This window comes from Aythya ferina, assembly GCF_964211825.1.
Source record: "Aythya ferina genome assembly, chromosome: 8".
Lineage (NCBI taxonomy): Eukaryota > Metazoa > Chordata > Aves > Anseriformes > Anatidae > Aythya > Aythya ferina.
This window is the reverse complement of record NC_140304.1, coordinates 10,259,146-10,274,779: the sequence shown is the minus strand read 5'-3', so window position 1 is coordinate 10,274,779 and position 15,634 is coordinate 10,259,146. Positions and strand designations below refer to the sequence as shown.

The window sequence follows — 15,634 nt, the reverse complement described above, 5'->3', positions numbered from 1 at the left end:
GGGTGGCAGTCGGGTGCTCTCCATGGGGACTGCGTGTGCCAAAACCTCTGCAGGTTCTGTGCCCAACCAGCATTTATTGTCAGGGCCTGGAGATCCTTTCCTGGTATGCAGTGTTTGTACCCAAAAATGGAGACTTTGTACCCAAAAATGGAGACTTTCCCTGGCGATTCCTGCCAAAAATATCAATGCCCCAGCTTCAGCGTGGGGAAGAGGGCACGCTCCCCATAAAAGCCCTCGGGTAACGAGCTCCTGCCTGGCTGCTGCGGGGAGCTCGCGCGCCCCGACCAGGAGCTGTGATAGAAACTCCCCGCGTGTTGACAGAGGAAATGATGCCTGTAATGGGATCTTCGCACCTACTATCACTGCTAACAGTCCGGCTGTAATCTCGCCTGCAGCTGATGCTGTCTAGCAGGCCAGGGATAAGCAATGACTCCGGGGGAGGTGGCGAGCGATGCGCCGTGCCTGTCTGCTGCCAGCAGCGGGGCAGATGTGGCTCTTGCAGGAGCTTCATTCTTCCTTTCCTCCTTACCTGCTCCTTACTTACTCAGCCACGGGCTGTGTGTAAATGGGACAGATGGGGAAGGAGGTCCCAGCTCTGGTGGTGACACGGCTGACCCGCTGTGAGAGGGAAGCAGGAGCCTGGTGGAGGGAGCAGCGGGGTGCCCCACGTGGTGCTCGTCGTCTTTCTTCCTCCTGAGGAGCCCAACCATGTCGCTATTCTGAAGTCAATCTAAAGTTGAGCCATTCAGGTGAGCGGAGGAGGAGAAGGGTAAAATGGCCGTGGAGAGAAAGGACAGCTTTTTCCAGGCTGAACAAAGCATTTCAGATCGACTCCTAGCCGTTCTTCACAGTTCTGTGTTTGGCTGAAAAACCCGAGTGCAAATAATTATATGGTGGTCAAAGAGAAATAATTCGTATTGGATTTTCAGCCTAACCACTGGACCAAAACTAACTCGTTGTTCAGACACCCGCAGAGGAGCGATGCTCACCCTGCCCTGCCTGGGGATGCTCTGCATCCCACCTGCGTGTCTCTGGCCCCGTTCTCCCTGGTAGTCTCAGGGCTCTGAACCTGGCCATGGTTTTTGGGTGCCCCTGGTACCCCAGGGCAGGGCTGGCAGCGACTCATGCTGATAAGTTGGTGGTTCATACATGAGACCCAACAGCAGTGCCTTCGGTGGGTTATGGTCAGCAGCAGAAGTGCTTCCCGTGCTCGGTGGGATTTAAAAAACATTAAAAAAAAATCAGCTTCAAAAGTTGACAATTCGGGGCAGGTTTCCCTTGTTAAAAACAGGTCCCAAATTAGCTGTTTTGGCTCAGTCTCCATCTCTCATCCTCCAAATATCCCCTGCCCCTCCTGTATCGCAGCGGGGGGCAGAGCAGTTCGTGGTTCCCCATCCCTAAATAGCATCTTTCAGGAGCCGGCTGAGCTGCAAAATGGATTAGCTTTGCCTTACAGCTCTGCACACAACAATTTCGGGCTCGCGCGGGAGTTGCATCGCCTTTCCAAGCAAAACATTTCCCGTTCAGCCCCTCCTGGTGCTCCCAGGAGCTGGGAACACGGCCCCAGGGAAGCAGGGCGCTGGGCATCCAGGGGCAGGCGGGCGCGAAGGGGTTCAGCATCCGCAGAGACGCCCGGAGCCAGCTTTTGAGGCTGGCAGCCAGGTTTAGAATTTTAATGATATCCTGTGTCCCACAGCCTTTCATTTGGGGAGAAGCCGCTCTAAATGACCCATTTTTCTTAGCATAATGATAATCATTACCAAGAGGAAAATGAGCGCTGGAGACGGGGACGGACGCGGGCACCGAGGAGATGGGGTGGCCGGGCCTGGCTGGCAGAACACCGCGTGGAGAAACAAACCTTTTGTTCTTGGAAGGAATGTGAGGACGCCTTTGAACATGCATGTAAATTTGTAACAAATAAGTCACCACGGCTCGAAACGGAAAGCAAGGGAGAGTGGCCATAAATATTTTATCTCCTTGGCAATGAGCTCCAGCGCAGCAAATTGCCACATCCTCCTGGGGGAGAGGCTGCCGCTCGCTGCCGGGTGGGGATCCTTCCCGTGTGCTCATCCTCAGCAGGGTTTTCCCTCCGCAAAGATCAATTTTTCACTTTATTTGGCAAAAGGCTTTTTGTATGTGTGTGTGTGGAGGTGGAGGAAAAAATTCATTAGCGAAGAAAGCCTGAAAACCTACAGCCCCTGCTGTAGGAACAGCGTGATCCAGCAGACCCGGGATCAAAGGGGCAGAACAGAGCCCCCACGTGTGGGTGCTGGCCCTGTGGGGATGGGGAGGCTCAGGAGCACGAATCCTGCCTGCGTGCTCATTTTGAAGATGAGGAGACCAGAAGCCTTCGCCAGACGTCCCGCTGGGAGCTCCGCAGAGCACACGTCAGTCTGTCTGCGCTCACGTTCGCAGGAGCAGGCACTGCCTCCCCGAGAGGGAAAGGGATCTGCTGGTGGCTTTTTCAGCCTCCAAGCACAGCTGAAATGGCACCAGGACCCAGTGCAGACCAGGATGCTCCGTGGAGCAGAGCCACCCACTCCTGTGTTTCCAGGTGCCGGAGCGAATTTGGAGATCAAGGCTGGGTGATGGCTTTGCATGCAACCTTGGAAGTCTTCTCCTGAAGGAATCAGAGTTGCTGTGGAGACCTCAGGATGCTACGCAAGGCACCTCGCCCAGCACCCAGACCTCAGGCCCTTCAGTCAGCTGCTTCTGACCACGGTGTTCAAGCATCTAAATAATTCAATTAGACGTGACCCAAGGAAAACCTATGGCATATAATTGATTGGGAGAGTGAGTCCTGATCCCAGGTAATTGCTCTCTTCTGGAGCAGCCTGCAGCAGCCCCGTGGCCGGGCTCATATGCCAGGGATGTAGCTGGTTAGGTCTGTGAGTGATGGAAGAAGTCTGGTCTCTGGGTGCTGCAATTGAATTAGACACCAGCAAGACAGATCTTATTAGATTTATTAGATGGCTGGTAGAAGGAAAGCTGGAAAACAGAGGAAGAGAAATGTCTCCCTGGCGACCTCTGGGCTGGCATTACTCTTGCGCCGGGCCGAGATGGGTGAGCTGTTTGTCTCCTGGGGATGTCGGAGCAGTGGGTGGCAGCATTGCCCCCACACTGCTGGCTGGGACGTGTGTAGGGTTGGGAGAGTGACCCTGAGCTCGGTGTCTACGTGGAGGACCAGCCATGTGTGCCTTCTGTCTTCCCAAGCCCGGCCAGCACCATGGCCCTGGCACGTCACCCTGTGGAGTGTCTGGCACTGGGGGTGCAGTGGCACCCCCTGACCCCCAACTTAATTTAAGACCAGTCACGTTCACGTTTGTCTGCTGGAGGATGTGCCACGGGGAGCTCTCTTCCTGCTAAGACTTCTTGGTGGTGAGCTATTGCCATCGATAATTAACAGCGGGCCAGCCTTGCCTAAATAAATTCAGTGAGTGCGTGGCAAGGCCAGGTTCCCTTGGTTTTGCAAGTCACCCACCGTTTCTCCCTTGCTTGCTGTCCCCTGTGTTGTGAGGTGAGCTTTTCTGTGCTTGAATACAACAAAAAGACACGGTGTTCTCAGAGGAGCCTTTACTAGGGGGGTCTGTAGATCATTCAGGCTTCCCTTCACCTCTCAGGGTGAGGAACACCCCGGGGTTTTTCATGTTGAGGAGTAATTTTCCTGGCTGAGGTGCTTATGGTCTCAGCCCAGATGAGCAGCGGGCTGGGTGTCACTGCAGGGTGAGCCCTGCTGTCTCCGGAGGGGCTCTGTCCCAGGCAAACCTCCCAGGAGGTGCAGACATGTGGGAGCCCGCAGGCACTGCAGGATCGGTGTCACTTGGCTGGGCAGGAGCCAGGCTGGAGCCAGCAGACGTGTTCTCCTTCCATCACCGTCACCAGCTCAGCTCCTGCCCTTCCACCACAGCAGTAGGCAGCTGCCTCGTGCTAATTACAAGCAGGACCATTGCTCTTCATCAAAGGCCAGCCCGGAGGCAGCAGCAGCAGCAGGCTGCCCATGGGATGCTCCGTGTGCTGCCCGGCTCCCACCTCCCAAACCCCTGCCGAGAGGATGCCAGGGGTACTGCTGCTTCTCTCCCATTTGTTGCTGCCCAGGCAGTGGGGAAAAGTGGTTGTATGAGGGCTGTGCACTGCTTCCTTGTTTTCCTTCCCCCTAACATTGACAACGTGGGGTTATCTGAGGACCTGGCAGTGAATCGTGCGTAAAAGAGCAGCCCCGAGCCCCCGAACTCGGAGCCAAGCTGTGTGCTCTGCTCTGCCTTGGGCTTGTGTTCGCCTTCGTGCCCATTTGTAACTCAGAGCACATCGAGCCACCGGGCTTTGCTCGCAGGTGGGACTCCCAGAGCAGCTCGGTTATGCCTCTGTAGCCAGGAAAATGCCAGCAGAGCTCCAAGCCGGTGGTATGGTTGTGTATTTCAGTTTGGTCGCCTTTGCAAAGGCAGCTTCCAGGAGTGCCATGCACCCTGCCTGCTGGGGAAATAGAGTTGCCCCTGCACCAGGTCACCACGCGATGTGCTGCACCCCAGGCACGAGCATGGCACAGCCCAGCCAGCCAAAAACAAGGCGTCCTCCCCAACAGGGGGCTGGCAGCAGGACCTGCGGGCACTGGGCGTTCCAGCCTGGGGGATTTGGGTACTTTTACTCATGGGGTTTGGGCCTGATTGGAGTAAAATCCCCCGACTTGGAAACACCAAGTGATTCCTCTAAAGAAACAGCACGTTTTACTGGGGAAGCAGTAAATTGTTTTGATAGCGTTGAAGGATGGTATTATCATTTTTACGTTTTTTTTTTGTACAAGTCAAAATGAATCATTTACCTTCCCTGAACACTATGTTTAAGCACCTGAAATGTCTGAATAGGGCTTTATTTTTGACACGCCTGTCACACATCACCCAGCTGAGCGTGGTTGTGAGCAGGGGGGTGTTCCCCACAGCTCCAGGCACCAGGAGAGCCCCGGCTGGAGCACCCCTGGGGTGCTGAGCTGGGCGCACGTGGCCATGGAGCTGGGGCACCAAGGGGGTGCTGTGGGCACCAGCACAGAAACAAAGCTGTTTTGTTTCTCCCTCAACAGGCAATGGTTCTTGTACTTTTGGCTTGAGGTCCTATATTTTGGGAAAGGAGGGAGAAAGGGTCCCTCCAAAGGGGTTTGCTGTGTGGATGCGCTCGTGGCTGCAGGCAGGGGCTGGTTTGCCTGCCAGCCCTGCTGCGCTGCCTGCTCTGGGCAGGGGCTGGGAACAGTTTGCAGCTCTTTGCCCGCTTCGCTCTGCCTACACGGCAAATTATATGTAATCATTAGCAAGTGGGCTGCTTCCTCCTTCAGACACAATTAGTGGGCAGGGCCCGGAAAAAAAAAAAAAAAAAAAAAAATCTGCCTCAATCTCATTTCCTGCACAGGATGCACTTGAGATGCCTGGGAGGAGGCAGAGAGCAGCTGCTGGCCGCAGAAGCCAGCCCAGGGCACGAGCAGCCTCTTGGCCAGTGCCCAGGGACTGCTTGGGGGGCAACCCCTGGCCCCCAGCCTGAGGTTTGGGGAGGGAAGGTGGCAGCAGGAGGGTTGGGGATGCATTGAGGTGTCCCCGAGGACACGCTGAGCAGCGCAGGGCACCTTGGTGGTGACCTTTGGGCAGGCAGGGGGGGTGTGCTGGGCAAGGTGGTGCAGCAGCACTGCTGAAGGACTAGCTGAAGGGGAGCTCCAGATTTACATCCAGGAGAGCTGGAATAAATCAAAGCAATTAAAGTGCAAATGAAGCTTTAAGCTATGCGGCATCCTAACTACCTGGGAAGAGCGGTGTGTGTACTTCTGCCTCGCTCGCTCCCTCTTTTATTTATAGACAGAATTCAAATCATTTAAATAATTAAACTAATTTGCCAGATAGGGCCGGGCTCGGGGAAGTGCCTGCTGGCATTAACGAGGATGCCTTTTGACAGGCTCCACCGCCCACAGCAGCCCTCGGGGCTTGCCGGCGGCCTCTGGCCCCTCATACCTGGAGAAGGGCTCTGTGTGTGGGGACAAACCCGGGCCATGCACAGTGCCCAGCAGCTGGCAGCGAGCACAGGAGATGCAGAAAGACACAGTGCTGGGTGCTGGGGGTTGCGTTGGTGAGGGTTGAGGATGCTGCTGTATGTCCCCTGCCTCCGGGCTCACGCTCTCGCCCAAGGGAGAGCTGTGCGGGAAGACAAACGTTGTGTGTCCTTGTCTAAACAAATATTTGCCTCACGTGTGCTCCCGTGGCTATCTGACAAGCTCATTTTCTTGTTTATCCAGCACATTTCTCAAGCGGTTTCTGAATGTCATTTAAAAATTATGACTCGGGGCTTCCCGGGTAAGGACTGCTCTAGAACTACCTGCTCGTTTTTGTAGTCCTCCGAGGGGAATTTTGGAGACCTCCCTGTTTCCATGTAGGCAGGGCTGCGAGCGGTGGGGAAAATACCAGCTGGAAAACGAGAAGAGCTCGCAGCGCAGCAAATGCCTGGGAACTGTTTGCAAAAGGAGAGAGAGGTGTTTGCCCCCGGTGATACAGGCATTAACCCGAGGGAGAGCAGAGCCTGAGCCCTGTGGTTGAGCTCAGCCCACAATCCCCTTCCGAAAGGTCACCGTGACAAATGAACGTGGTTTTAAACCCATCCCGGGCTGCCCTGAGTTGTGCAGGGGCTGAAGGGAGAGGAGAGAACCCAGCGTTTGAGCTTGGGTCTGCTGGAAAGTCTGCTCGGCACAGGGAGGTCCTCGGGAGGAGCACGGGGTAAGGGAGGAAGAAAAGGAAACGCCCCGTTCGTTCCCTCTTGAAAGACCGAATTTACCTGGAGTTATCCATCCCGGGCTGTAAATCCCCTGTAAAACTTGGCACAGGTTTAAAAGTAGTCAGAGCAGTGGCTGTATATTTTTCACTGAAAGCCTGGGAAGGAGCGAGGTGAGGGGACGGATGGTGGCTGTGGTTCTTTAGGCTCGGTTTCTTCCCTTCAGCCTCTATCTTCCACAAAAATCCACTCTGCGTTATGGCACGCACAGGGCATGGTGTTGGGTGCCCATGGGGGGACAGTGCCTGGTGGGAGCAATGTGAGCAGTGCCCCGGTCACACTGCAGGGCTGGGGAAGCTGGGGGGCTGTTGTGCTTGACCCTAACACCCCTTCTCCTCTGTCTTTTCCAGAGTGACGGGATGGAGGGAGGCACACGTGGCCAGGCGCAGCAGGAGCGCACGGTGTTTTTTGTGGGCACGGCACAGCCCCGCCGGGATCAGTGCAGAGGTGGTTCCCCGTGAGGACACAGGGACACCCCCTTCCAGGACTGCCTCCCCTTCCTTCTCCCAGCTTCTCCCTTCTGCCTGATCACCTGCCACATTTCCTTGGGATCTGCAGGAGGATCCAGGACTGGGAGTCAGGAGGCTCCTCACTGCACGGGGCTGGAGAGCGCGACGGCGATGGGGACGCGGACGAGGGACCCTGTGTGAGCCCTGGCTTCTGGTGGCAGACTCGGGGCACAGCTCACTGGGGACGTGGCCACAGGGGCTCCTCGGGGTGGGGACAGAGCCCACGGTGCCCAGGCTGGCCGCTGATGTCCCCCTGTACCCCTCCTGCTGGATTGCTCCCCTAGTGCCGGCGCGGAGGCTCGCTCGTCTCACCATGGTGCTGCCGCCGCCCGACAAGCGCCACGTCTGCCTGACCACCATCGTCATCATGACCAGCATGGCCTTCATGGATGCCTACCTGGTGGAGCAGAACCAGGGGCCCCGCAAGATCGGCGTCTGCATCATCGTGCTGGTGGGGGACATCTGCTTCCTCATCGTGCTGCGCTACGTGGCCGTGTGGGTCGGGGCCGAGGTGAAGACGGCCAAGCGGGGCTACGCCATGATCCTGTGGTTCCTGTACATCTTCGTGCTGGAGATCAAGCTGTATTTCATCTTTCAGAACTACAAGGCGGACAAGAAGAACCTGGAGACGGTGGCCAGGAAGGCCCTGACCCTGCTCCTCTCCATCTGCGTGCCGGGGCTCTACCTGGTGCTGGTGGCCTTGGACAGCATGGAGTACATACGGACCTTTCGGAAGAAGGAGGACTTGAGGGGGCGCCTCTTCTGGGTGGCCCTCGACCTGCTGGACATCTTGGACATCCAGGCCAACCTGTGGGAGCCGCACAGGACCGGCCTGCCCATCTGGGCGGAGGGGCTGATGTTCTTCTACTGCTACATCCTCCTCCTGATCCTGCCCTGCGTGTCCCTCAGCGAGATCAGCATGCAAGGGGAGCACATCGCCCCCCAGAAAATGATGCTCTACCCCGTCCTCAGCCTGGTCACCATCAACATCGTCACCATCTTCATCCGGGCCATCAACATGGTCCTGTTCCAGGACAGCAGGGTCTCCACCATCTTCATCGGCAAGAACATCATCGCCATCGCCACGAAGGCGTGCACCTTCCTGGAGTACAAGCGGCAGGTGAAGGAGTTCCCGCAGAACGCCATCGCCCTGGAGCTGCAGCAGAACTCCCTGTCCCACAACCAGACGGTGCACAGCACGCAGGGCATCCCCCACGAGCCGTCCCCCGCCAGCGAGATCCTGGACACATGACGGGTGCCCCTGCCCAGCGTGGGTTCAGACAGCCCCCGGGGAGGGACGCTGCTGCCCTCCTGCTGCACGGGGCGAGCGCGAGGGACACATCCCAGCAGCGAGGGCTCTTCTGGGCACGGAGCACCAACCGCGTTGTAATTGAGCTATGGAGGGTCCCCTAGACGTCTTCATCTCAGGTATAACCCTAGGAGTCCTCCGGGAAAACCAAATGAACTTGCAAAGGACCTGAACCAGCCAACCCCCTCCCTCCTGCCAAATTCTCCCCTCCGAGCAAGGACCGCTGAGGGTGCGACGTCCCTTTCTACTCCTCCAGCACCTCACCCCGACTCCGAGCCTGGACCCAAGATTTTATTACCGGAGCCCTTTTTACAGCGCGGGGACGGGGCCCTGGGTGCAGGGGCTGGGGGGAGGGCAGGCGTTTGAACCGGTGAATCCCATGATTATACGTGTCTCTTATCTCGACTGGTCGTGTTTACAGTTCCCTATTTATAATCTCCCCGGTGCTGCTGTCCCCGCAGCGGGTGGCAGCGAGGACAGCCCCGTCCCGGCGCTGCCGGGAGCAATACGTGCCAAGCCGGAGCCGACCTAACGCTGGTGTTTTATGGATTTCCTTCACTGCAGACGACTCAGCACAAGATTTCTATTTTCGGGAGGGTCTCTCCGTCCCTCCCCACGGTGTTGCCACGCGCCCGCCCCGCAGCCCCCGTCCCGTGCCAGCGCCCGCAGGCACCGAGGAGGACGGCGACGATGCCTTTCACTCCGGCATCAAGAGTTTGTAAAGAGGGCTGCTTTCCACAGCTACTATATTTTTAAAAGAAAATATTTCAAATAATAAAAAAAAAATAATGCAAAAAACGCCTGGGAAAGCGGTGCTGCCCTTCGCCACTGCTCGGGTGGTGGAGACCTGGGGATGTCCCCAGCCCAGATGTTTGGGGACATCTCCTCTTCTCTGCCCCCCGAGCCGTGGCAAGGGGCTTGGTCCCTGGGCAGAGGGGTGGGAAGCGAGGGCCAGCGGGACAATAAAAGCCCAGTGAGAACGATGGCTTCGTGTGGTCTCTTTTCTGCCAACGTGGGGAGGGAGGGGGCAGCAGGGAAGGCAGCTCACCTACAGCCCAAACCCCTTGTCCCCTCCTGCCCCCTGGTGCTGTGCCAGTCACTCATGGAACAGCAAAAAGCTTGCAAAAGCTGAAATATTTGTCCAGCCAAAACACTGCCCCATGGCCTCAGGCAGCTCTCAACTCCCTTGGCTTGGGAAAAGGGAGACAAGCAGTCACACTGCATCTCCAGCACACCAAAATTGGATATTTTTTGCTTTTTCTAAACCAAGCATTTCATTTGGAGAAGACCGGAATAAAAAGCCTGCTGCTGTTTACATTTTCCTTCCGCGTTTTCTCCTGGCTCTGCTTGCTGGATTTGACCTAGATCCACAAGTCATTTGAGTCTCCATCTTTTCAACCCGTCACGATCTGTCCAAAACGTTTCACGCAGCCCTGCTCCAGCCTTCCCAACTTAGGAGCGGCGCATCGCAGGGCTGTCAGGCTCCCCGCGGACACCCTGTCACCCGGGGGTGACACTGCGGGGGCTCTGCTGGGAATAAATGCGCTGAGAAATAAAGCAGCATCCTTGCCAACAACCATGAGTTTGCAGGAGATCTGGCTGGAGAAGTTTCTCCCTCAGGAGGGAGAGAGCAGGTGATTTAAAAGGTATTAGCAGGAATTAATTAAATGGCTAAATTATTCTGCAATACCTATGGAAGTGCATATTGCATCTCTACTGGTGCCATTAAGATGCACATGATTAGCACCCGTGCAATTAACTCCCAAGTATCTAATAACGTTCTGTTACTCTTTCAGGTAATTAATTGACGAGCCTTTATGGTACAGCTCCTCCCCGGCGCTGAGCACGGGGGGCCCCCAGGTGCTCGCAGTGCCCTGCAGGTGCCGGGCCTCTGGGAGGTGTCTGTGTGCCAAATGCTTCGTCTTCCCTCGCCGTAACCTCTGAGCAGGCCTGGGAGTCCCCACGGGATGTGGACCTGGGTGGCAGTGCCCTGGCTAACCCTGGTGGCACGGAAAATGAGGGAAGGTTCCCAAACGGCCCCAAAACACGGCTCTGCTGGCATCGCAGTGAGTGGGGAGCCCGGCTGGCTGTGGGGAGGGCTGCCTCCAGCCTGGCTGCTGGGTGCGGAGAGCTAAATTACAGCTAAATAGGCTGGGGCAGACAATTCTCAGCTCTCTGCTGTGCAGGTGTGTTGGCAAACAGCTCCTCTGTGAAAGGAGAACGTGAAGTGAGGTACCCCTGGACCCACAGGTCTCCCCATGGCTCTGAGCTCCTGGAGAGCTCTGTGAGGTACGGTGGGGAGGGCTGGAAGCTGCCAGGCTGCATTTATTCGGGCAGGTCATAAAAGCTGCCCGTTCCCTTTTATTGCAAACCCCTGTCCCTGGCAGGGTGCTGTGTGCCCTCCCCACGCAGTGCCACGCATCCCGGTGCCACCCAGCGCATCCCCGCGTGCCGTCACCCCCACCTGCATGCAGGAATATAACTTATTTCATTTGATTTTGTTAAATCTGGGCTAATTTGCTGAGCAGGATGAACCCAGGCATGCAGTCCTGCCCGTCCCAGACTCACCACACCTCCCCAGCTCCCTCCAGCACTGCAGGAGGAAGGAAGGCAGCAGGCACCCTGAGCTCCGCTCTGGGATCCCCGTCCCCCTGCATTCCTCAGCTCCATGCCCTGTGCCAAAAAGCTGGAGTTTCTCGTTAATTTAATCCAAACTTTGAATGCCCTGTTGTTTTTTTTTTTTTTTTTTTTCGCGTGGGTCTGGCTTCCAGGCCTGGTGTCCTGGAAGGGTAATATCCATTTAAGTCACTGATTCACGCGTGCTCATTTAATTTTGCCTTAATAAAGATTTTATGTGGTTTTGACATCTTCAGTGCCTCGAATGTATTGATCACAGCAGCCTGGAGAAACATTACGACCATAATGTCTCAGGAAGCGTTAAAAAGACCCTGGCAAGGCATATTGATTGCCCTCTTCTGCAGTTCTTTGGAGACAAAGAGCAGGCAAGGGGAAGCGCTGGCACTGCAGCGTGTTTCCATGTGAGCTCCCCTGATGTTACAGCACATTTGCAAACACATCCCTGCGAGTTCTTTGTCGGGACGTGAGGAACCAGCGGGATCCTTGTGGAGAAGTCCTGTTGCCAGAGCTGGGAGGGCAGAGGGCAGAGAAGCAGATGCCCTCATCCCCCGTCACCCAGAGGAGAAGCCCTGGGGCTGTGGGGACACCTGGCCGCACAGCCTGCATGGCCCCAGCAACAATTCCCAGAAAATGTGCCCCCAGCATCTCTGCAAAGCTGCAAACTCATTACGGGCATGGTACGCTGAGTCCAAAGGAGATAAAAATTAGCAGGATGACCCATTGCTGTGGCTGGGAAAGCACTCAAGACAGGAGAGGAAGGTAATTAGCGCCTGGTGGCCAACAGCTAGGTACATATCCACGCTCCAGCGGCCGCTGTGCAATCACCTGTCCAGCTGCTGATGGGAGGAAGTTTTGAAAAGGCAATTTAGTAATTGCAGTCATTTTCCCCCAGCCCCAGCAGCAGTGACTTCTGTCCGAAGGAGACTCGAGCTGCTGATACACACACGTCTTGCTCCTGGGGGAGCAGCAGGGGGATGGAGCTGGACGGGGCTGTGGGGCTGTGGGGCTGAGGATGCTGAGGGGCCGAGCACAGCAATGCCTCCTCTGTCCCCAGCAGATATCTCAGGGCTGAGCACACGAAGCTGGCTGTGCCCAGCAGAGTCAGAGCCAGGAGCAGAAAAAGACACTGTTCCCTTCCTGCACTGGTGCCAGGCAGAACTTAGTATTCAGAAACTGTTTTCAGATGTTTCACTTCACAGCTGGCGAATGAACTCAGGGAACTCAATAAACCTCTGTGTAAGAAATTATCTCTCATTAATCTTTCTGGTGAGTCTGGCACCTGGAATAGCATAAATCTTTACCTGTATGTACCAGGACACGGGGGAACAGGTAGGCAGTGAGCTGTACCAGGAGAGTCCCAGACTCTAAATAAAGGATAAATCCTCATAAAATTTTCCTCCTGACCTCCCCCTGGGAAGAGGACAGCAGCCCTCGGAGGAGAAGCATCCTCGGTGACCGGGCTTTGGGCAGGAGATGTGGTGGCCCAGCGACCTGCAAATGGAAAGATCAAAACACAGCGAAGCAAATCAGTTCTGCATCTGTAACCACCACGCGGAGCTGGAAAGACCACTCAGCTCATATTTTAAGAGCCTTCTTTTAGTGATGCCTAATGTCCCATGACTGGTGTCCAACGAGGAGCAATTAAGCATTTGCTTAGATAAAATGTGATTCTCCGAGCACTAACAGGGTACGGGATCTTCCACCGTAGCGTCAGTGCGTGGTTTTGTGCCAGGAGGATAACGGAGCTGCAGGAATTGCTCGGCTCCCCTCGAACGGCCAGGATCTCTGGGCTACCTGGGCTGCAAATGAATTGCTTCGAGGGAGGGGAAAGCAAATGAGTTCCCAGCTCATTCGCAACCAGAGCCAAGCCCGGAGTGCTGGGTCCTTGAGGCATCTCCGCCCGGCAGAGCGCTGTTCGGAAGGGATAAAGTTATACGGCTCCGGAGTTTAATAATGTGAGCCCAGCAATCAAAGAGATAAATTTAACGGTGGCCACTTAGAGAACCTGCTGGCTGAGCCGTAATGTTTGATGATGTTGCTGAAACAAATTCCGGTCTTTCTCAGAGCCAGGGAGGCCCATAAAGGCTGGCGGGGCGGAGGCTCAGCCTCTCCAGCTCCGCGTGGGAAGGAGCTGGCACAGCCACCACCATGAAGTAAGGACAGCTTCGCAACCCCAGCCCGACACCTCCTAGGCACCTGGCAGTCCGTGGGGCAGGCGTTTTCCCTTGGGAACACAATGCCACCAGCCCACGGTGACATCTCCCCAGCGACAAGGCAAAGCCGCCCGTGTCTGTTCCCTGGGTTTGGGGCTCTGCCAAGGGGAGGGAGGTGTTCCCCCAGCACCGCTCAGGCTATGAGCACTTTTCACCTCACACCCCCTTTTATGACACCTACAAATCAATGCCAAGCGTATGGCAAAATTAATGAATTTCATCTGTTATTGCTTTAAAACCAGTCAACATTAAGTCTTCACTCGCTTTGAGGCATCTCTGTAGCTGGATTTGGGCCACTGAATGCAAAAAGATAAAGGAAAACCAAGCACAGCAGCAAAACTGGGGGGAAAAAAAAATAAAAAAAATAATAAAAAAAAACAGGACAGCTTCAGGATTCGGGAAGAAGGCTGCTGGGTTCTTCGCAGGACACATTGGCACGCCGGCCCCGGGAGGGCTGAGCTGCACCTCGCAGGGTGCCCAGGAGCACGGCAGCCAGTTCAGCATTTAATCTGCAGCAGGATTTAGCAAAGCACTTTTCTGTAATTGTCAGTGCTGGAGAACTTTTAAGTGTGTCCTTTAACGGGCTCCTGAAGGACTTGTAGTTTTAATGAGCGTCTCAGGAAAGAACAAACTCTGTACGGTGTTAGCTTTGGAAGCAAAAGTGATCTCACCAACACCCAGCATCGAGTTTGATTGACAAGGCCGATACCCATAAACCGTGCTGATTGACATTAATTAGTCTGCCAGCCTTTGATTGCTTCTGATCATGTCCTACATCGCTCTGATTAAAAAAATTAGTCCCGTGCAAAAAGAAATCAGTGCAGCTGGGGCTGCGTCGAGGAGACCTCAGCTGGGGCGTGGGGTTTGGTACTCGATGTCCTTGCTTGGGGAGCACGGGCAGATCTTTTTGGAGGGCTGGGGCAGGCAGCAGGGCAGAAACCCTGCAGCCCCACGGTTATAATGAAGCTATCCTGCACAAGGCCTGGTTCCTCGGGGCTCCCCTTTCTGTCTGGCACAGAGGCACGTTGTGCCGGGGCTCGGCGGTGTGGCACGCACGGCTTCCTGCGGAGGGGACAGAGGGGGCTTGTTCTGGGGACAGAGCCAGGGAACACACTGCTCAATTCAGCTCCGACGTGGGCTTTGCAGCTCGGGAGAAGAGTCCTGCCTCTTCTCTCTGCTTCCCTTCCTCACCAATCTCGGTCCTCGCCCAGCTGAGCTGCAGCAGGGCAGCAGCCGGGCAAATGGAGAGCGGTGCTGGAGGTGTCCTGGCACAGCAAGGGAGGATGAAGAGGTCCCCGTGGGAGGCTCTCTGGGTAGAAAAAAACATCAGATCCCCACAAGGCAAGGGAATTTGAGGGGTTCTTCACCTCTTTCCTCCCCTCTGTACAGTTCTGTCAGCCTGCACAGAGCAGAGCCGAGGAGCACTGTGAAATACACAGTTCCCATGGCAGCCAGCAGCAGCTCCCAGCCCAATAAAAGCCGGGCCATGATCACACTCTATTAGTTTGATAATATCATTTATAGTTGACTTAGAACTGCATCCCATCTAATTAAAACGGAGCTGCTCGTGAAAAGCGCAAGAGCAGAAAGAGGCACAGAGGATCATTGCCCTGAGCCCTGCGCCGGTGCAGCTGTCTTGTTGGTGAATGGCTTTTTATTTCCAGTTTCACATCGGAGCTAATTTCATCCATCACCAGAAACAACGTGACTCATGCCCCCAGCAGGCGTCCTGTGCCATGAGAAAGCACGGGCAGGGAGGGGGAAGCCCTGCTCTCCAGAACGAGTGTCATCTGCAGCTCGCCTTCCCCTTAATCATGCTCTGCTGCCTCCCGAGTTTTGCAGGGGCTTCTGCGAATCTGGGGGGAGGCAGACAGCACAAGTCAGATCTCTGCAACAGGGGAATGTGGGATCCAACCCACATCTGCCTCCTTTCCCCCTTCATCATAGGCACAGGCACGGGGCTGGCTCAGAAGTAGCGGCTACGAGCCCGGCGGCGCAGGAGAGGGCAGGGATTGCTTGGAGGAAAAGCTCTGCTTGGCACCACGCCGACTTCCACGAAAAACAAAATGTCTGAATTCAACGAAACGCTCCCGAATTAAGGAGCCTTCTTTCACAGGCAGCTCGCTGCTGGGGAGGTGCTGAGAGCGTTTGGAGGATGTAGGGCATGGCGA

At 55.7% G+C, this 15,634-nt stretch overlaps 1 protein-coding gene across 8 annotated transcripts in view; it reads left to right on the top strand.

Moving 5' to 3' along the window:
* Positions 1-9,740, top strand: part of TMEM121 (transmembrane protein 121) — a 35,286-nt gene extending 25,546 nt beyond the window's left edge. For all 8 annotated transcript variants that reach the window (XM_084527048.1, XM_084527050.1, XM_084527047.1 and 5 more), the window contains one exon: positions 7,146-9,740. In XM_084527048.1, the coding sequence (XP_084383174.1) occupies positions 7,618-8,556 (939 nt within the window). In that variant the 5' untranslated portion in view covers positions 7,146-7,617 and the 3' untranslated portion in view covers positions 8,557-9,740. The remainder of the gene's footprint in view (positions 1-7,145) is intronic.
* The last annotated feature ends 5,894 nt before the right edge of the window (positions 9,741-15,634 follow it).